The sequence below is a fragment of the Pterocles gutturalis genome, unplaced genomic scaffold (genome assembly GCF_000699245.1).
Source record: "Pterocles gutturalis isolate BGI_N339 unplaced genomic scaffold, ASM69924v1 scaffold5746, whole genome shotgun sequence".
In the NCBI taxonomy this organism is placed as follows: Eukaryota; Metazoa; Chordata; class Aves; order Pterocliformes; family Pteroclidae; genus Pterocles; species Pterocles gutturalis.
Genome location: NW_010105311.1, coordinates 8,898 through 30,198, shown reverse-complemented (window position 1 = coordinate 30,198; position 21,301 = coordinate 8,898). Strand labels below are relative to the sequence as shown.

General features: G+C 41.3%; 1 protein-coding gene across 1 annotated transcript; it reads right to left on the bottom strand.

Annotated features, from left to right (window-relative positions):
- Nucleotides 1-1,476: 1,476 nt before the first annotated feature.
- LOC104471844 (kell blood group glycoprotein-like) lies at nt 1,477-20,894 on the bottom strand (the record flags this gene model as incomplete). The annotated part of the gene is made up of 14 exons (XM_010087335.1): nt 20,877-20,894; nt 15,613-15,751; nt 14,061-14,264; nt 13,355-13,479; nt 12,268-12,414; nt 10,619-10,681; nt 9,453-9,641; nt 8,920-9,065; nt 7,585-7,708; nt 6,964-7,074; nt 5,786-5,884; nt 3,068-3,145; nt 2,538-2,641; nt 1,477-1,587 (listed from the first exon to the last, which is right to left on the bottom strand). Coding segments are annotated over exons 1-14 (1,658 nt in total), but the record flags the coding sequence as incomplete, so codon positions are not given.
- Nucleotides 20,895-21,301: the final 407 nt, after the last annotated feature.

Below are 21,301 nucleotides of genomic sequence, written 5' to 3'. Positions count from 1 at the left end.
AGAGGGAAGGGATGCCATCCAGAGGGACCTGGACAGGCTGGAGAAGTTGGCCCATGAGAACCTAATGAGGTTCAACAAGGCCAAGTGCAGGGTGTTGCACTTGGGCCAGGGCAATCCCAGGTACTTATATAGACTGGAAGAAGAACTCCTTGAAAGCAACCCTGTGAAGAAAGACTTGGGGGTCCTGGTGGCCAAGAAGCTGGACATGAGCCAGCAGTGTGCACTTGCAGTCGACAGGGCCAGCTATGTCCTGGGCTGCATTAAAAAAGGGGTGGCCAGCAGGGAGAGGGAGGTGATTGTCCCCCTCTACTCTGCCCTTGTGAGGCAGTACTGTGTACAGGCCTGGGGCCCCCAGCACAAGAAGACATGGAGCTCTTGAAACAGGTCCAGAGGAGGGCCACAAAGATGGTCAGAGGGCTGGAGCACCTCTCCTATGAAGGAAGGTTGAGTTAACTGGGCTTGTTTAGCTTGGAGAAGAGAAGGCTCCAGGAAGACCTCATTGTGGCCTTCCGGTACTTGAAGGGAGCTTATAAACAGGAGGGGAAGCAACTATTTACAGGTGTTGATAGTGACAGGATGAGGGGGAATGGTTTTAAACTAAGGGACAGGAGATTTAGGTTAGATATTAGGTGGAAATTTTTCACTCAGAGGGTGGTGAGGCACTGGAACAGGTTGCCCGGGGAAGTTGTGGATGCCCCATACCTGGAGGCATTCAAGGCCAGGATAGATGGGGCCCCCATCCCTGAAGGTGTTCAAGGCCAGGCTGGATGGGGCCCTGGGCAGCAGGCTCTAGTGGTTGGCAACCCTGCCCACAGCAGGGGAGTTGAAACTAGATGATCTTTAAGGTCTTTTTCAACCCAAGTCATTCTATGATTCTATGATTCTATGAATATCAGAAAAATATTGTTTCACAGATCTGTTCCATGTGATGAAAGAACCCAGCTATAACAGTGTGGTGTTCAGAAGTGTTATTGTTCCAGTGGAAGATTCTGAATTAAAAATGTATTTGCTTATTGGAGAAGGTTTCCTTAAAATAAAGGAAGAACTGTGTTTGTTTAATTTGAAAGAGTCTTCTGACAACAAGTTGCTCTGTGAGGCTCCTATTTTCTCTGGTTTAGATTTCTATGGGTTAGATTTCAGGAATTCTTGGAATGTAGAAAATGAGAGGCCAAGGTGAAATGTCTTCTTTGCAGTTGAACTACACAAGGCTTCTGCCTCTTTGCTCTAGAGTAACATACTTGCGTTAGTTTCAGCTAGATTCTGATTTTGCTCCAGCAGAGTCAATGATCACACTCTCAGAATTCATAAGGCAGTATTGATCTGGCCTCAGAAAAAGCTATTTTTCCCCCCTTTACTGTGTCATCCTGGGATACAGTAAGAAAAAGATGTTAAAGACAAACCCATTAAGGTTCTTCCTGGAAATGTGATGCAGCCAAGGGACTACATTCAGCTTCCCCCTTTGCAGCCCCTTCGTACCTGGGAAACTCCATGTGGAAAAAAGGGCTGCGGAACATTCCAGCAGGAAAGACCAACATGTGGTGCCTTATTGAGTAGTATGAATGCACAGTCCAGGGGGATACATGCCAGCTAGAAGCAGAAACAGAGAAACAAGAGAATGTATTAACTAATCTCATACCTTGCTCCTTTCCCCTACTGGGTTTGCAAAAATAGTGTGCTCAGTACAACTGTTCATACAGCAGCAGCAAATTAGGAAATTCACATTATCTAGAGTTAAACATATTTGAAACAAACCTTCACTTATTTACAGATGGTCAGAGCTGTTAGCTTAGCTTTCATAAATATTAAGAGATTTGCTCTCACAACTTTCCTGTCAAGTAAATTAGGATTAACAACCTCCTATGAAGTCGTACACGGAATACTCTTTAGTCAGTGTAAGGTCCCAAACACAACCGCCAATGCTGCCTGCCTTCTGAAGTATCCTATGTCGATGCCTTTGAGGTGACCCTGCCAGCATTCACATCGTCACAGAGCTTCGCTGTTTGCTTTGCTGCTAAGTCCAGGAGAACAAGCTATTCCCCTTATTCAAGGGTTCATGGGCAAAAAATATTCTTTTTCCAGGAGTCTAGAGATCCCTCCACAACAGTAGGTTTTTTTGGTAGGCATGAGCTCAGGCTGAAGACAAGACAGGCTGCAAGATTACAGGTTTTTTTAAGCAAGATGCAGCAATGCAGCTTTGCAGCACAAGAGGACAACAGCATCTCATCTTGCATTAGGAGAATTGTTGCCAGCAGGTAAAGACAGGTGATTATGCCTCTCTATTCAAGACTGGTGAAACCACATCTGGAAGTACTGTGTCCAGTTCTGCCCCCATCTCCCCCACCTGCCCTCCCCCTTCCTTCCCAAGTGAGACAGAGATATAGACATACAATTGGACACAATCCTGAGTGACCTGCTCTAGCTGATCCTGCTTTGAGCAGGAGGATTGGACTAGGTATCTCCACAGCTTCCTTCCAACCTCAGTTAGCCCACCAGTGTGTGATTCTGTAATATTTTTCAGATCAGTATCTGACACTTACTTATCCTGTGAGCGATGCTGAAGGAGTTTCAAGTAGGAATTTTCCCTCAGTACTTTCAAGCAAGCCACGACATTGAGGAAAAAAGTGTCTTCATTTATCTCCAACTGAGGGAAGAAACAGGTAATCTGATTGTTATAGGGCATGAGCGAGGAACGAGTTGGACATTGTAAGGAAGAGAAAAGTCCCAAGGGTCATAAAAGAGATCATCAAAAGGCAAACCAATGCAATACTTGTGTTTTTTTTCTCTCCCAGTTCTTCAGTTTAAAATGTGACAGGAATGTTATTTGCAAGCCAAACAGAACATACAAGCAGGTCACAACCAAGGCCAGCCACTCTAAATAGGAGACAGAATAGGCAACAATGTAGAAGCAATAGACAAAGGTTCTCTGGGCCCATATGTTCTCAGAAAATGAACATTAGGAAATATGCATTGCTCCAGAGGTCATGGCCTCATAGCAGCAGACAACACAACAGCTGATACAGGCAAACTGCCAATAATGAGACAAGCATGTTTACATAATAACGCTCACATTCTGGTATTCCAGGTTCACTTTGTCAGTCTGGAGTATGTGAGCTGGATAGCCAATCTCCACTTGTAGTTTGGAAACCTAAAATCACAATAAACAAACAAACAAACAAACAAAAAGAAACATGACAAATAGGAGACTTTGCATTCCAGAAGTCCTTTTTGAACTCTATTTCTAAATTACCTAAATACAATCTGTGAATCATAGAATCATAGAATGGTCTGGGTTGGAAAGGACCTAAAAAAACATCGAGTTCCACCCCCCCTGCCATGGGCAGGGACACCTTCCACTAGATCAAGTTGCTCAAAGCCCCATCCAGCCTGGCCTTGAACCCCTCCAGGGATGGGGCATCCACAGCTTCTCTGGGCAACCTGTTCCAGTGTCTCACCACCCTCAGAGTAAAAAATTTCTTCCTAATATCTACCTTATTTCAGTTTAAAACCATTACCCCTTGTCCTGTCACTATAATCCATGATTAAGAGTGCTTCCCCATCCCTTCTGTAGTCCCCCTTCAGGTACTGGAAGGCTGCTATTAGGTCTCCTCAGAGCCTTCTTTTCTCCAGGCTGAACAACCCCAACTCTTTCAGCCTGTCCTCATAGGGGAGGTGCTCCACCCCTCTGACCATCTTTGTGGCTCTCCTCTGGACTCTCTCCAACAGATCCATGTCTTTCTTATGTTGGGGGCCCCACATCTGAACACAGTACTCCAGGTGGGGTCTCACAAGAGCAGAGCAGAGGGGGAGAATTACTTCCTTCGTCCTCCTGCTAATGCTTCTTTTGATGCAGCCCAGGACACGGTTGGCTTTCTCGGCTGCAAGTGCACATTGCTGGCTCATGTTGAGCTTCTCATCAACCAACAACCGGAAGTCCTTTTCCTCAGCGCTGCTCTCAATCCATTCTCCACCCAGCCTGTATTTGTGCTTGGGATTTCCTTGACCAACATGCAGGACCTTGCACTTGGCCTTGTTGACCTTCGTGAGGTTTGCACGGGCCCACCTCTCAAGCCTGTCCAGGTCCCTCTGGATGGCATCCCTTCCCTCCAGCATGTCAGCCGCATCACCCAGCATGGTGTCATTGGCAAACTTGCTGAGAGTGCAATTGATGCCACTGTCCATGTTGTCAACAAAGATGTTAAGCAACACTGGTCCCAATATCAACCCTTGCGGAACACCATTCATCACCAGTCTCCACTTGGACACTGAGATGTTGACCGCAACACTCTGAGTGCAACCATCTAGCCAATTTCTTATCCAGAGTGTGGTCCTTCCATCGAATCCATGTCTCTCCAAGAATGTTGTGTGGGGCAGTGTCAAAGGCTTTGCACAAGTCCAGCTAGATGACGTTGCCCTTCCCTTATCCACCAGCTGAAACTAACGCAAGTATGTTACTCTAGAGCAAAGAGGCAGAAGCCTTGTGTAGTTATCCACCAGACTGTGGCCCCATCATAGATGGCCATCAAATTTTTCAGGCACGATTTGCTCTTGGTGAAGCCATGTTGGTTGTCACCAATCACCTCCTTGTTTTCCATGTGCCTTAGAATAGTTTCCAGGAGGACTTGCTCCATGATCTTGCTGGGCACAGAGGTGAGACTGGCTGGCCTGTAGTTTCCTGGGTCTTCCTTATTTCCCTTTTTAAAAATGGGGGTTATGTTTCCCCTTTTCCAGTCTGCAGGAACTTCACCAGACCGCCATGACTTCTCAAATATGATGGATAGCAGTTTGGCAACTTCATCCACCATTTCTCTCAGGACTTGAAGATGCATCTCATCAGGTCCCATGGACTTGTGCACCTTCTGGTTCCTTAGAGGGTCTCACACCTGATCTTCTCCTACAGCTGGTGGTAGGACTCCCAGTCACTGCCTTTGCCTTCTGCAACTTGGGCAGTGTGGCTTGAGCTCTTGCCAGTGAAGACTGAGGTAAAGAAGTTGTTAAGTACCTCATCCTTCTCAACATCCTGGGTAACCAGGTCTCCCGCTTCCTTCCGGAGAGGGCCCACATTTTCCCTAGTCCTCCTTTTATCGCTGACATACTTATAGAAGTTCTTCTTGTTACCCTTAACATCCTTGGCCAGGTTTAATCATATCAGGGTTTTAGCTTTCCTAACCTGTTCTCTGGCTTTTTGGACAGTTTCTCTGTATTCCTCCCAGGCTACCTGTCCTTGCTTCCACCCTCTGTAGGCTTCCTTTTTTTGTTTGAGTTTGCTCAGGAGTTTCTTGTTCATCCGTGCAGGCCTCCTGGCATTTTTGCCTGCCTTCCTCTTTGTTGGGATGCATCGCCCCTGAGCCTGAAGGAAGTGATCCTTGAATATTGGCCACTTTAATCAGACCTTCAAAATGACAGCAACTCTGTTTCAACAAGACATCATCTCTTGCTACTCTGCTTTCTTAACTCAATTACATGGGGCCTAATGTTGTTCTACTCTTCTCTTTAAAGCATTGTTTTCTGGCATTCAGCTTTATAGTTTTTAACATCTTTGGTGTATAAAACTGAATCGTATCTCCATATAACTAATTCAGAGTATCCATGGACAAACACTGAGCCTTTCTGTGCCCACACATCAATGTACAATCAAACACGTGTGATGGCACTTATAAGACCACCTACAATGAGACATCTAGTTAAGATTGTTTGCCTGTAGAAGCAGGTACGAATACATGAAGGTGCAGGCCCCTTGCATTCCTTCTCCAAAGGCTTCAGGGAAAGGAAGGCTTTATGCACACACCAAGATTTTAGCCTCTTGGCGAGTCTGTTCATCCATCCACTCCAACTGATCCAGTTGGCCATAGAGGGTATCTTGGATCTCAGAGAACATCTGCTCAGCCTGCCATGGAGAAAGAGAGCATGGTCAGAACTGCAGAAAAACATTGTTCATGCTTAGCTACCATCTTCTCATGGTCCAGCAATTCAACCACAGAATAATTGGGGGAAATTCCTCTTCTTGTGATAAAAGAGGAGATTTCAGTTTCTGCAATGATTTAGGCTTAAGGCATCCAGTAGGTCCTCACAGGGCTCACCATTCTCTCCCACACACCTTTTCATCTTGCCTCTCACAGTAACTAAGAGGGAAACTTTCTTTTTATTCTTTTTTATTAATTCTTTTTAATTTAATCCCTGTTGGGATAGGAATGTACCAAATGATTGACACTCTTCTTGAGTGAAATGAAAATTCAGTATCCAGAATATTTCATGCTGATGTCTCCTTTTCTGAAGTTATGGCAATCTGAGTCTCTCCTTCACAAAATTATGTTCTGTTCATTCAGCTTTGTGCTTCACTCCATGTAGCCCTAGTTTTCCTGTTAACTTTTCTTGGGGTTATTTTCTCTTGTCACTGTATACACTGCAAATTCTTTATAAAACCTGATGCCTACGCTAAATTCCCTCAAAAGAAAAAGGAATTCTGATCAACAAAGAAAAAAAAAATCTTTTCTGCACTGCAGGCAAGTGTTCCTTTTACTGTGGATCCACTCAGAATGTTTTGGTATTGATCTGTTGCTGTACAACTGGTCATATGATGGCTTTGCAATTAAAAATCTTATTTAAATATGTCACATTGGTGATGAGTACTGCAAATACTAACTGTCATTCCAGGAAGTACACTGAGATAGCATGCATTTGTAGGGCTGTCATACCTATCGGTGCTGCACATGACTTTGCTAACAGTTGAAATAAAGACAATTACCAGTATTTTAACATTGATTATTCTAGCAATGACAGCAATGTCTTGTTCTGGCATCTTTCATACCCAAAAAAAGGAGGGGAAGTGAATAACTACAGGAATACCTTAAAAGGTGCAAAACCTACACATTATTTTGCTGCCTTCATGTGGTCTTAAGTTGGCATGTCAAAAAAAAGAGAGATGAAGCTGAGTTCTGCCTAGGGGTTAAGAGGATGAATACCTACAAGTTTCTTGGTCTGCTGAGGGAAAATTTCTTGCACAATCATCTGCCCTAGAACTGGCTCAAAGAAAAAGCTGGTATCGGTCAAGCACTTCCTCCAGCGCTCAGCTGGGATCTGTAAGAACAGAGAAATGGAGATACATGAGAGTGAGGGCAAAGAGATAGGAAGACAGTAAAAAGATAGGTAAACATGCAGTCCGTAGCATATACATTCCTATCTAAAAATGACAGCAGTGAATGTTGAGTAATATAGTTCCATTTAAGCTACCTCAGAAAACTTTAATCAAGCAAAATATTTATTTCCTTAGGTTTAACCTGCTTACTTTCACACAAGATAAAGACTCTTATGATAGCTGAGACAAATACGTAGAAGAAAGGTGACTGTCTATCTACTGTTCCCTACCCCATGATACAGTGCACTTAGCTCTCTAAAGTTTTGTGTGTCGTGTCTACTCCCAAATTTCTTTGAGAAAAAAGAAACATTTAATGGCCTAGTGAGAGTGGTTTTCCTCTCCAAATCCAAGTAACTCCATCCAGATAAGGCATCAAGAGAACATCTGGAATACGTGTCGTAGGGTGTTCAGCTGCTGGGGAGGCTGAAGAAGATGGTTAAAGGCTAACTCACCATTTTAGTTACCATTTTTCCATAAAGAATCTTAGATAGCTCCAGGCGTGCATCTTGGAATCGACTGTCAAGGGCTGGGGAGAGATTCCCAACCAGACAAACAATCATATAAATGTGAAGGACCCTGTAGAAAAATAACATTTAAAAAGACTGAAGATTGAAGGCTGGTCACTATAAACACAGAGGTGTGGAAAGCATAAGAGGAATAATTTGAGGCAGAGGAAACCTAGTAACCTGTACAATGACAACAAAGTACTCTGAATGGGCTACACCTGGGGCTATCAAAGGTTGAGAATTTGACATGAGTCAAACAAAGAAATTCCCCAGGACACCATGAAGACTCAAGGAGTTATTGCCTGCTGGGGCGCAGGATTCTTTACGAGAAGCAGGAGAAAGAGCATTTTTAGGACTGTATGAAAATTATAGAGTATTTTGAGCAGTCTGTGGAATTCTGTGAGACTTATTATGGGATGTTTATGGGAAGGGCCAAAGGCAGGAAAAGGGAAGGATTATGGTGGACTGGTGGTAACACGCATGGAAGAAGGAAGAGGAAAGGTGGTAAGAGAGAACAGTTGAGTGTAAACTTGTGGGTTGCCAGGATGTCTGTCTGACTGACCCTGGAACACTGTCATCAGAATCTGTCCTATTTTATTAAATGCTATTTGTAAGCATCATTCTGCTCTTTCTGTGTGTGGGGATAGGACTGGATACTGGAGAGACAAGGAGTCTGAGAGTTGACTACTGGAGGGACTTTGATTCAAGTTAGCTGCTGGAGAGAACAGAGTTCTGAGAGTTGGCTAGTGGAGAAACTAGCAGTTTGGGCCATCTACTGGAGAAATCTGCTTGTATATGCATGTTTGTAACAAGAAGAGACCACAGCAACCAAAGCAGGCCTGCAAGACAGGGGCTCATATATCTAGGTGCCAGCAGCCATGGAGAGTTTGGGGCCAACTTCTGGACAGACTGAATACTTAGGACCAGCTATTGGAGTGATCCATATTTTGAGTGTACATATATATATATATAATTCACTAGTATAGACCAATCCTAGAGGAGAGGAGGAATAGGATCACACTGTCTGAGTTGTTCACATTTGTATGAGTGCTATGGGTGGGTGGGTGTCAGTAAAGACACTGTGTCCATCTCTGTTGACCTGTGTGACACATATATATATCTATATTTATAAGTGTACTTAGAACTGGCTAAACTTGTGGATATAGACCCACATCAGCTTTGTAATTGTTAGGCTCTAACACAGACCTCTTTAATTTATGGTATCTGAAGTTAGTATTTCTTGAGCCATGAACAATTACAGCCATGAATATTGACTCTTACCTTTCCTTGCGCCACTGTTCAATGAGCTGTGACATGCCTCTTAAGTAATCCATGTCATGCACTGCAATTGGCTGGGAGAGGTTCATTGGCATAGGATGGAAGACAGCCTGGAGACATGACAGCCAGTCAATAGCAGGTGCCTTTTCCTAGAAGGAAAACAAAACTTACATTGATCTAAATTGACTAACAAGAAATAATAGGGAAACTGGGATAGTCTCTGTAATACTGTTAAGAGATATTTTCAACAAGTGAAACTGTTTTTATGATGTGGGTATTTATTATAGTAGAAAAGGAGAACTGACCCTTTTTTTATTGAATTAGCACTGGGGAGGGGAGAGAGTTGTGGGCCTGAAAAATCCAACTGCTCTCAGTAAAAGAATGCAAGTTAACAGGTTATTTAAATCTCAACAAAACCTAAATGTGAGTTACAAAGGAATGACATCTAAACAGAGTGTCTCATATCTCTTTTGATCCGTATCTTCAGAATGTGAATGTCACTTTTAATTGTTTCTCAAGCTCTAAGGCATAGATACCTGTAGCTCCCTAATGGTAGTGTGAAAGAACAGCATCCCCCTCTGCTGTCTTTCCTGCAGTGGAGTGACAACTCGCTGGAGGTTAGAGATGAAGGACAAGGTAAGGGAAAAGGAATCAGGGGGACCATCCTCTGGCCCTCCAAGTAAGCCTCCCAGTTTCTTCAAATATGAGAGATACACACGGAGAACCTGCAATACAGAGCATATGACCAGCAGGAGAAAGATGACTAAAAATTAGTACCCCCATTCATCCATCCAACCATCCCTCACGACCATACAAGCTTCAATCTTTCAAAACCACTGCAGCCCTGTCCCTAAAACTGTCTTCTTCACTGCAAATCCTTATGTAATTCTTCATGTGGAATACAGTTTGCCAAGTGTAGTTCCTCTCTCAGTGAAGAACATGGAATTGTCAAAAAGTTATTTTTGCCCCACCTTAGTATTACATTAAATACTGGAATAATTTTAGAGATGTAGGCCTGCCATCTCTGGAGTCAAAGGAGAGGGATGTAATGATATATGATACAGTATTTTTGATGGAGAAAAAATACTGGCTTCTTGCTTCTATGTTCATAAGGTATCAAAGGAATGCTTCTGATGGTTACACAGGTTTACTTTTTTGAGGACTCTTCTGAAAGAGTCAGACTGAGAAACTGAAATCAACTCAGTTTTTATGAAGTTCAGAAAAATGATAGAGCTGTGATGAAATTAATTTTGTTGCAATAACCTCCAAGGTCAAAGGGCTTGTTTTGCCAACTTAGGTTAAAACATTTTAAAATAACTTTGAAATGCTAGCTATCCTTCCCTCAACACACAGTTGTTATAAAGCCTTCCTTTGGACAAGAACTTCTTTTTTTTTTTTTAATATTCATTCAAGGTGAAACCTAGAGGGAAGCCCAGGTTCACAGTACTTAGCAAATACAACTTAAACCTATAACATTCTGTTTCTACACTAGAAGTTTTAAACCTGGCATCTAAAAATGAGTTACATTTCACAAACTTTTTATTTTTAAAAGCAGAGAGTTTTGTAAAGAATTCTTTCTGAAGACATTTTCAGAGGTCACTGACCGGAACCCATGGAAACAGACACTGAACCAGGAGGCAATTCAAGGAGATCCCTATACCAAATAACTGTTTTTACCTTTCTTCACCCTCTGATATGTTACCTCAGGATAATTTTTCTCTTTGAATTTACTCTCAGGTGGCATTTCAAACTCAGGATGGTCGATCTGCGAAAAGGAGTAAAGGAAAAACATCTCACTATTTCTGGAAACCCAGTAAATTTGAGGATATGCTTGATGGTCTTTGTTAATTTCTGTGTCACAGAATCTGAAATGTTAATAAATTGCTTTTACTTTTGGAAAACGTTTCCTAGGTGAATTTTGTGGATCTATCATATTATGCAGCTCATTTACAAGCTCATTTCAAATCTGTAGTGACTGATACTGAAATGTAAACCACATTGTTCAATACTTCTACATGGTGCACTGGTTTTGGCTTGGATAAAGTTAAATATACAAATGAGTGATACACAGTGAAACTGCTTACCACGTGATAACCAAGGCTCAGCCTGTTCCCAGCTAACGATCCGGGAGAAGGGAGAGTCCTGACACTGCAATCCCAGAACAGAGATAAGACTCTGAGTCTTTGAGAGACTGAGACAACCCTGAGAGAGAGGCGACCCAGGGGGAGACGACCTGGAGCGAGAGAGAGTACTTCTGGATGGATCCTCATTGATATGCTAGGCATGACATGCATGATATGGAATATACTATTGGCCAGTTTGGGTGTCAATCCTAAACCTAAGGTCAAATCCTAGGCTAGTAATTGGGACTATGGTCCCTCCTAGCTTCTTCTGCACCTGCAGACCCTGGCACAGCAGAGAAGCTGAAAAGTCCTTGACTGTCCTGGCAGCAACTATAAACATCACCATGTTATCAGCCTTCCTCTCTGCACAAATCCAAAACATAGCGTCTCACTAGCTACTATGAAGAAAGCTAACTCTGTCCCATCTGAAACCAGGACACAGTGTCAAGGCCTTTTCTGCTCCTCACACCACCCCTCTAGTGAGTAGGCTAGTGGTGCACAAGAAGATGGGAGGGGAAACAGGTGGGACAGCTAACCCCAACTGACCAAAGGAATAGTCTGTACCATATAACATCATACTCAACAATAAAAGTGGGGGTAAAGGAGGTTGGAGAGGGCTGCCATTGCTTGGGAACTGGCTGGGCAGTGGAGGGTTGGTGTGAGCAACTGGGGTTTTTTTGCATCACTGTTCATTTTTTTTTTTTCTTTCCTTTTTTTTTTTTTTTTTTTAATTATTAAACTGTCTTTTTCTCAACCCATGAGTTTTCACACTTCTACTCTTCTGATTTTCTCCCCCATCCCACTGTGGGTAGGGGACTGATGAAGTGGCTGCACAGTGCTTAGCTCCCTACCAGGTTCAAACCACAACAGTGAGCTGCAAAATTCGTAGTATACTATGTGTATTAGACACTTAGCACTTAGACTCCATTATTGTACTAGTCATACCCATGCACATAAGAAGAATCAGACCCTTCCACAATGAAGTATAATCTACACTGTCAGACAGAAGAAATGAAAGAAAGTAAGCAATTTATTCTTCCTCATCTGCTCATTTTCCAGAAATAAGTGCTTTTTATGTAATAAAATCAAAAAGTTTACTGAAATTTAGGAAAAATTTCTCCAGAGAAGAGCATAGGCTTAACTTGAGCAAGCCTGGGTCTTTTAGGCTGTGTAACTGACTCTTTATTCCCAGTGTTTCCTGATAATTTTCTTTCTTTAGTCCACTCACCTGAATAATATTGGTCTTGAGGTCAAAAGGACTAGGTCCCACATGCACTCTGAAAAAGGGAAAGGTGCTGTATCTGCTCATGAGAGTCTGAAGAATTTCATTAAATTCTTTTGCTTTCCCCACACCAGTGATATTCCATCCACCAACCTGGAGAGGGAGAGAGACATCATGCAGCAGGTGAGAAAAACACTTCTGATCCATACTTACAAAATCTTTCTTTCACTCCTATAAGCTCAGTCATTATGACAACTGTGAATCAACAAAGCAAATAGCAACAGGGAATACTCATGAAGATTTCTACATACCCTATTGGCTTTAAAAACTGACCTGTCAGTTTCACTTAATCAAAGCAATGAACTGCAAAAATGACACAAGGAAAAGGAATGATAATTATCAACACAACAAGGTGTACAGCAAAAAAGAAGAAAGAGAGGGGAAAGAGGTCTCATTTTTTTTAAAGCCATCCAGAAGGACAACTAGGGATCAGGGATTACATGTCCCACCTCCCTGACAAGCAGAGTCACAAGTGGGCCTGCAGTCACTTTTCCTTCTGCTGGAAGGTTCTGCATCCTCCTTGGAGACAGGGCATAAATGTCCTTTGCTGGCAGGAAGTTGTACAACCCTCCCTGGCACTGAGGAGTCTCCCAGAATGGAAAGAGAAGCATTTTTTGCTTTAAACAAGCTCCACTGAAGCCTGGAATAGTGGTTGGCCATGAGATCTTAGACACAAAAATTTCACCCCTTTTTTCAAGATATTCCCTGATCTGTAAGTTGGATCCTATTGAAATGAGCTTCTGAAATTATAAGTGATCCCTCTTTGTAATCTTGGTTGTTGTACAGTCCTAAAGTTATATATAAGGTCAAAAGGAAAGATTCAGGTACATGATGTCAGAAAATCAAATCTTGAAACAGCATTTAAATCTAGAAGATTTATTACTTAGAGGTTGTGCTGTGAACCGTGAGCCTATTTCAGGGCCAGATGCTGGCAAAATTCTATCATGTAGGACCATATGGCCCTAATTTCAGACATTCCATTTCCCTGCAGAAATTATCTTCAGGAGGGAGAGGAAGTAGCACAAACATTCACCTGATTTAGGAGGTCCTTCAATGGTTGAGTTCCTTGGGATTCTATCCGTTGTGTATCCATGCAGGAACGATAGAACTGGATTGCTTTCTCCTTAGCTGAGCCTCTTATCCCAAACTGTGGGCCCTCTGAGGAAAAAAAAATAATTGAAGAAAAACTACAAAAGTGGTTAAATAAAAAGTTGAGGCAGTATTAGAGCTGCAAAATGTTGTGAGAAAATATTACACTGCACTTTGATTCAGAACAATTTAGTAAATACATCCACACTTCCCATAGTCACTCAAAGCAAAAGACCTTCTAGTGCCATGGCTCTTCCTGAGGCCAAATATGTGAGTTTCTTTGCATGGAAACAGAAGCACTACAGGAAGGTGGTGCGTATCTAGGCTTCAGTCCCACACGGCATCGGGACACATGACTGGAGTGCACATTCAGACAAGCGCAGCAAAAAGGGTCTACTTTTACAAGGCAACAGAAAATTGACTTGGGTTGCTGTCAGAATTTTAAAGTGTGAGTTCTGTCCGTTACACTTGGCAAGGTGAAATAAAATGTTTAAAATGCTGCCATTGTAATATGACATGCTCAAAAATAAATCTGCACCTGTGATGATAGAAGAATGAAGAGACTGGACTCAGTCCCTTTTAGGAATGATTGTGCTCTCAGTTATTAGTGTTCTCAGCTCTGAAGGTAACACACCAGCAGGTGTCCTTACCTAAAAGCCTTTTCAGGATCAATTGGTTTTCCTCCAACAAGACATCAAATACATTTAGTGATTCTTCTGTGGTTCTGTTTGAGTGTTTGCCTTCCCAGCTCCCACAGGCATATTTGTAGAAATCCTCACAGGGGTCTACAGTGTCATTCCTAGAATTCAGGAGTCTGGACAACACTGTAAGACCCAGCTCACCGTCACAGGATCCTGGGCAGGAAGTAAATAGGAGAAAATTGAGCAGTGACAGTGGAGACTGAGAACATTTCCCCTGAAAGATTTATTTTTGATACAAACTCCATTGCATGCAGTGTTGAATTCCTTGTAAGCTTTTGCTGAATATGGAACAAAGTGTGTTGTGTCTTTCACTTCACAGGAAGATTGCATTTGCACTTTATAAGGGAGATTCTTTAAATAAAGGACAGGTGTCCTCTGTTCATACTATCTAGGGCAGTAACAGGTTGGATTATTCTGTCTTCTCAGTGTATTTTCTCTGAGTCAGACAAATTTGGCCAAATGATAAAAAAGAAGCAACTGATAGTGTCAACACATGAAGAAGAAGGACATAGCACAGAGAAAGTAAGAAGATAAGTTTAAAATGTGGATAGAGATGTTCAAGCATGGGAAACATCTCTCATCAATTACATTTGTTAAAACGGGACAAAGATTTTCTAGTACATCTTGCTTTGATCTAAAAATCCTTTTATCTAAACTTCTGCAAACCACGGGGTATGTGTTCTCATTTTGATTCAGGGTCTTGTATCAACATCAGATCAGATAAATTATTTACTGAAATAAGCCACTTGTAAACCCAAGTAAGACTTTCCATAATATGGTTTCAACACTTGACATGGGAGGAGGTAGGCAGAGTGGAAATAGACAAGATCTAAACTGACAGTTTTTCCTTGGTCTCTGTAGTGAATGGTCTCCAAAACAAAAAGAAAACTGCTGAGTGAAGAGTCAATAATGTTTACTGTGGGCAGGGAATGTCTGCAACCACCAATATATATGCACTTTCAGTACCAAGTATTCTATATGCGTAAACATTTACATGGACCATTCTGCAGACAGTTGTTTATCAGATTTTGAAAGGCAAATTAGTATTTCATTAGCAATGACTTTTCTTCCTACACTATGACTGTACTGTTCTATGCTAGAAAACTAGGACTAGATTCATTAAGTCAGAGATAGAAAGGTGGAAGAGGAGCTCCGAATCTCAGATTCAGTCCAGTTTCTGGAGGTGACTACAGAGAGAGCAAGACATGATGATGAGATGCAAGACAATATAATGATGCTCTCCCTCAAAACTGGGCTCAGGCATATTAAATGGCAGGCAGAGGAGGAGGATAGGTGTGGGGATCTCTCCCCGCTATTACCCAAGGAAGAGGCAGAACAGTGTACCTTTTTTACAAGTGGTGTTATGATTCTTTGAAATTCTGAAAGTCTGATTCTTAACACAGATGCTAAGCCTAATACACAATGGAGGCAGATAGTAGAGAAAGGGGTCTTACAAATGGGGTGGATGAGGAAGCAGGGAAAAGTATATCCCATATTATACCTAGACCACAAGTCATCATGATGTAGGTGATAAGCAGTGTAAAACCAAGGAGAGTACTGAGAAGAAGTGTACACAGTAGACTTTTCCCCTGAAGACATCGTTTGTTCTTTGCACCTGTTTTCAGCTCCTGGTCACAGGTCTGAAGAAAGAAAAATGAGACAAACAGAAAAAATGAAGAAAGAAAAATTCATATTGAAGTTAGCACAGGTCATATACTCCATCTTACACCTAATCTACTAGAAAATCACTCGTAATACTAGTGCCAGAATACCAACAATCATCCAAGTCATCTAGGTGACTGTACTCCTGGAGGCTTTCTCACCTCCTCCATTTCCCTGTCTTTTTCAGCTACAGTTGTTGCACAGTGTTATGAATTATGCATTGAAAAGCCAGCTTGCCATGAGGGGCCCTGCCCCTCCATAGTTCCTTCTGGTTTATGGGATCACCTTGCATATATGTCCTGAAGATATAAAAGCCTTTTGAGCCCATAAAGCTAATAACAGGATGGCTAGGACTGGTGGTTCTCTATTCTGTTACAGTCTGGCAACCTGAATATTAATTTCAGATCTCTCCTCAATAAATAACTCCCACTTCCAAAGCCCTCTAGTCCAGTTCAAGTGAGAGAAAATATGTGCCCTTTTCTAAAAACTTCAGTAAGCCATAAGTCACAGAGATGATCTTACATACAGACAGGTTTTATTTCACTTAAATTTAGTTATGTTCATAATCTATGTGTGTCTTTTTAGTCAGCGGAGAAGGCTAGGCACCTAAGGTGTACAGCTTCTATTTTAAACATCTGCCTTAGGATGAGCTGAAGCATCCTCCAAAGTCACCTGTCTTTTTCTCCATTGACTGCAAAGGAAGCTAGATGACTATGTTAGGATACACCCTTAATGTCTACCTGGATAAAGTTAGATAAAATGACATTCACTGTGTGTGTCCACTGCTTCTACCTACTTTGATGTACATAAAACTGGAGAATAGCAGATTACAAGAGAACAGACATGGGAATGGATGCTGGTAATATAAGGAAAGGTAAAGAACCAAAAAAAATGAAAAATGAAAAGTGGAATAACTGAATAAGAATACACAGTGAGAAAAAGGAGGCAGAAGGGAAAAAAAAAACAGAAAATAATGGAAAACCTGGGAGGAAGAGAGGTAGAGAAGAGATGGTATGGCAAGCAAGGAGTAAATTTCATAGGTGTGAAAGCTGATGGAAATGCTGCTTTGGGAGTCTTACATGCCAGTGCCAGGGTCTTGCCTATACTGTCCGCACAGCCTTAAGTTTAGCTCCCTGTGCTCAAGCCTGATTCTCTGATAAAAGAAAGTTGTTTGAGAAACCTTGACAGGCCTTGGAGCTCTTTGAGAAAAGCTAGAAGCAACCTCGGTGGAGGTGCCTGCTTCTTCACTTGGGTGCTGCTTTTTGCAGCTCTCAGGCATGATCTCCGAGCTATGCTCCAGCAGCAGCCATGCCTAGAGCTGACCTTAACCTACCAACTTGATTCTGTAGGTTTGACCTTGGACTTGCCTCCTCACAATGGACTTGCCTGGCAATCTACACTCTTGGTTGACCCTGGCTATTGTCAGCACACCTGCCTTACCCCCTTCATTACAGTACTGTGGGGGTGCACCCCTTGCTGGTAAAGTCATTGCTTCTTGCCTGCCTTGTCATGACTCTCAGGTTCTAGATTTTCTGCCCTTGCTGCTCCCTTACATGCAGCAGCTAAACTGCATTTGTCACCATGCTCAGTATCTGTCTTCTTTGGCACAAAAACAGAAATCATAGATCTTTACAAAAATCACAAGAAGAAATGAAGCAAAATCCTACAAGAATTCAGTACCTTGCAGCATAAGCCTCCTCACCTGAGGGAAGGCTAATGAAATTAATGAGTCTGCTGTTAATAATCTTGCCTAATACACTGTGTACAACTCTTGTACAAATACATTAACAGAACAGAAAACACAGAAAGAAATAAAAAAACAGACCTTATCGCTTTATGTCTTTCAAACATGCATTTTATTCAGTCATTAACAAAAACCTCTTCAAAGCGTATGTCAGCTTACTTGACTCACGGAAACTGCTAACAGGGGTTAAATACCTAGCTGCTTTTCTCACTTTAGAATCCTGTTCTCCTGACTTCTTTAGGCAGGATACAGAATAACTAAGTAGAGAGCAAGTACATACAAGTGAATCCTGGCATTAAAAGGTGCTCGATTAGAACATGACCATACTGGCAAAGTACAGTGCAGGAAATATAAAGGAGGACATCTATATTCCTTTCATATGCTCCTGTAGTAAAACACTTCAGGTTTTACTTCTCAAGGAGAAAGTAAGTGTCATGACCTAACATTATGGCAGGGAAGTGAAGGAAAGAAAATTCGCTTGGCTGAAAAGGAAGAAGAAAAATTATTCTTCAACACGCAAGTCCTCATTTCTCACATGAGATTTACATTCACAATGCTCCTGACTTCTCTGTTGCAATAGACTTCTTGTTTCTCACATTGACAATCTGGCCTATTCCTATAATGAAATATTTATAATTTTACAATTCTTTCATCTCATGCTATTGAAGGACATCTGTTTCTCTCTTTTGAGTACTAAATGGCATGGCTGTGGAGATACTAAAAAGAAATTGTTATTTCAAGACTGTCACTGCAATTTCTATCAAACTTCTGGTTAACAGGAAGTCTATATTTGGCCTATACATGGTTTTCATTTTGAAACTGAAAATGCATCAAATAGATTTTAAAAAAACCTGTAAGAGAACTAGACTCTCTCCCTCAAGACTTCAATGTGAAACAACTAGAGAAGCACCTGGCTGAGAACAGCATACTCCAGAAGAATAGCATATCCCCAAAGAAGAAGAAACAGGGCAGTTGAAATTGATTGTGTACCTCCACTTGGAAACTGGATTAAGGTTTGTGTTATGTGAACTATTTCTTCAAACACTTCACCTTCCATAAGGAATGTCCTTCTAATCTTGCCTCTGTTACTGGGCCTGGATTTGAGAGAACTTGTGGACCTACACAAACATAGAAAAAAAAGGAGGGCGGAGGGCAGTCATACTTAGTTGTCCCTTGTATCTTTTTCATGACAACAGCTTAAAGAAATCTAGACAGACAAATACCTGCTCTTCCAGTACTCTAATAAAGACACTGAGCTGGGCATAATCCCTGTCAGATTTTTTATCTAGTATGAACTTCACATTCAGATATATATTTCTGCGTTTATCAAACAGCTCTAAGTACTGTAAGTGGTTCACAGAACACAGGCACTGGAATACAGAGCAATTCCTAATTCAGTGATCCTTGGCCAAGGAAGTGTGGATTTAACTAGATGGAACTGGAGGCAAATTATAAAATCTTCCAGAGCACAGGATGCAGAAATGTTAGATAGCTTGCAGGAGGCAGAAGCACGCTATTGTGGTATATTTTGAGGCTTGGTTGCCTCATCCAGCAGGTTCCATATAAAGAGACAAGTGAATAGTTTGAATAAACTTGTGGAAAAGGATAAAGAGCCTTTAATCTCTGTCAGAGCTTTTCCATATGGGCCTCACGTATGAGTAAGTGAGAAGAATTATTAGTATTTTCATAAAGTTGAAGATGAATGCCATTTCCAGTGTAGTTTCTGTTCTTTCATGCTTTTCTTTTAAGAATGTGCAAGGGCTCAAATTTAAATGGCTTTACTGTAGCTAAGTGAGATCAAATGCCTGTAAAATCACTAAAAGCTGACTTCTAATTGTCCTCAATTATAAAATGAATAATTTTGAATTTATATACTACATGAATCATCCAATTCAAATGCAAGCATGACTTAGGCTATCAGAATCTTGACATGTACTGTTATCACTAAGGCAAGAACTGTTTGATGCAATGGAATTAGCCAAAGAATTTGATTTCCCTTCAGCATCTCCTTCTTTCTGTTTCTGAGCTGTTCCTGAATTCTGCATAGAGGTTAAAGTTCCTCTGACTAATTCTTCCTCACCTTGCGTTTTCCCAGTGTTTAGTGCTGTTGCAGAAAAAAAAGAAACATCTTTTATGAAAAGAAAGTAAATTAAAATAAAGAGATCAAAGGCAAGGAGAACTGGAGTTATTTTTCATAACTATTTTCCAAGCAATTAAATGGTATAATTTCTCAGACAGAAGATTATTCATGAATTACTGACTTTGGCTGTTACCCAATTTATGTTTATCACATTAGTCATGTGGATGACATGTTTTCAGACTAATGCCCCAATACTTGCAAAAACTTCAACATTTTCTTAAATGTATCTTTTGTCAGCAAATCACTTAAGCACATGAATTGAGAACATTATATGTCATTTGAGAAATAATATTTTAGCCTGTGCTCAAAATATAGTACCTAACATGAGAAAATAAACAGAAAGTATGCTGAATTACATTTTGGACTACTAACATGTCTGAAGCATAATCATGGCCAATAACTATTTAAAATTGTGATTGCTGTCTCATCTTTGTCACACATAAATACGAGAATGGATATACAAACCAAACTTTTTAGCAAATTCTTCAGCCAGAAAAAAGCAGACAAGATAAATATAAAGTGACCACTTGCATTACAGCCACAACTGAACACTGAACAGCTCTCAACAAAACAAAATATGTGCATTTCTTTTTAATATTATTTGGTTACATAAAAACCTTACTTCTCTCTATTGTCCCTGAATGTTTTGTGCATTTTAGCAACCCTGAGTTAACAGTTCCGTTCAGTGTGATTTGTGTGTAAATATGCAATTAACACTTTATAGTTATTTATATACGACATCAAATTAGGAAAAGGACACAGCACTACATGGGGACCAATTAGGCTTACTGTGTCATTCTCATATTCCACAATTATTTGCGGGAAAAAAACTGTATGTTTCTGCATAAACAGTTTCTTTAAATATTTTTTTTAAATGGAGATACAATAAAAGATGCAAAGAATCAGGTTGTTGTTTTTGTTGGTATTGTTGTTGTTGTTATTATTGATAATTGGTCAGTGCTTCAAACAGATCTGAATACAGCTTCAGGATGGCCATTAGGATGACTAACAGGAAGGCCAAGAACCCGTAAATCTCCACACCACATCCCATATCATTAATTCTGACACCTGCACAAGCCCCTTCTGGATAAAAACTGTCCAAAGCTCAACTGCTTCAGTTCCCTAGGAAAATAAGCAGTGTAGCTGTGACAGGGGAAGAAAAAGAGAGAGGTGCAACAAAGGTACCTCAGCAGACTGCAAGACAGACCCACTTCCTTACCTCTGCAAGAGTCCTCATCCTCGTCACTGAGTAGACTTTGCTCCTGTGGTTACCACAGTTGTCAACTCTGTTTACCTGTTTCCAACAGTCTTCTGTGCCAAGCCACACTACTAAGTTCAGAGATAATCTTTTGTTCCCAGCTTGGCTGATTGCTGTGGGGAGGAGAAAAGCTCTGAGAAAAAACCCTTAAAGAAAATGGGAGGGAGGGAAATGAATACATTTCTGCAACTCTCCACCCACTTTCTCTTCCTAAACACCTCTACTTCTCAGAAAACTATTTTTTTTGTTCCCTTCTGCCTCTCCCTGTGACCCATACCTCTTTCTGTCTTTTGGAGCTGCACTGAAATATTTTTGAACAGAAGTATGTGATTGTCTATCTCCCCCAGCCTCTTAGGAACTACTTGCTGGTTCTTTTCTCTCCAACA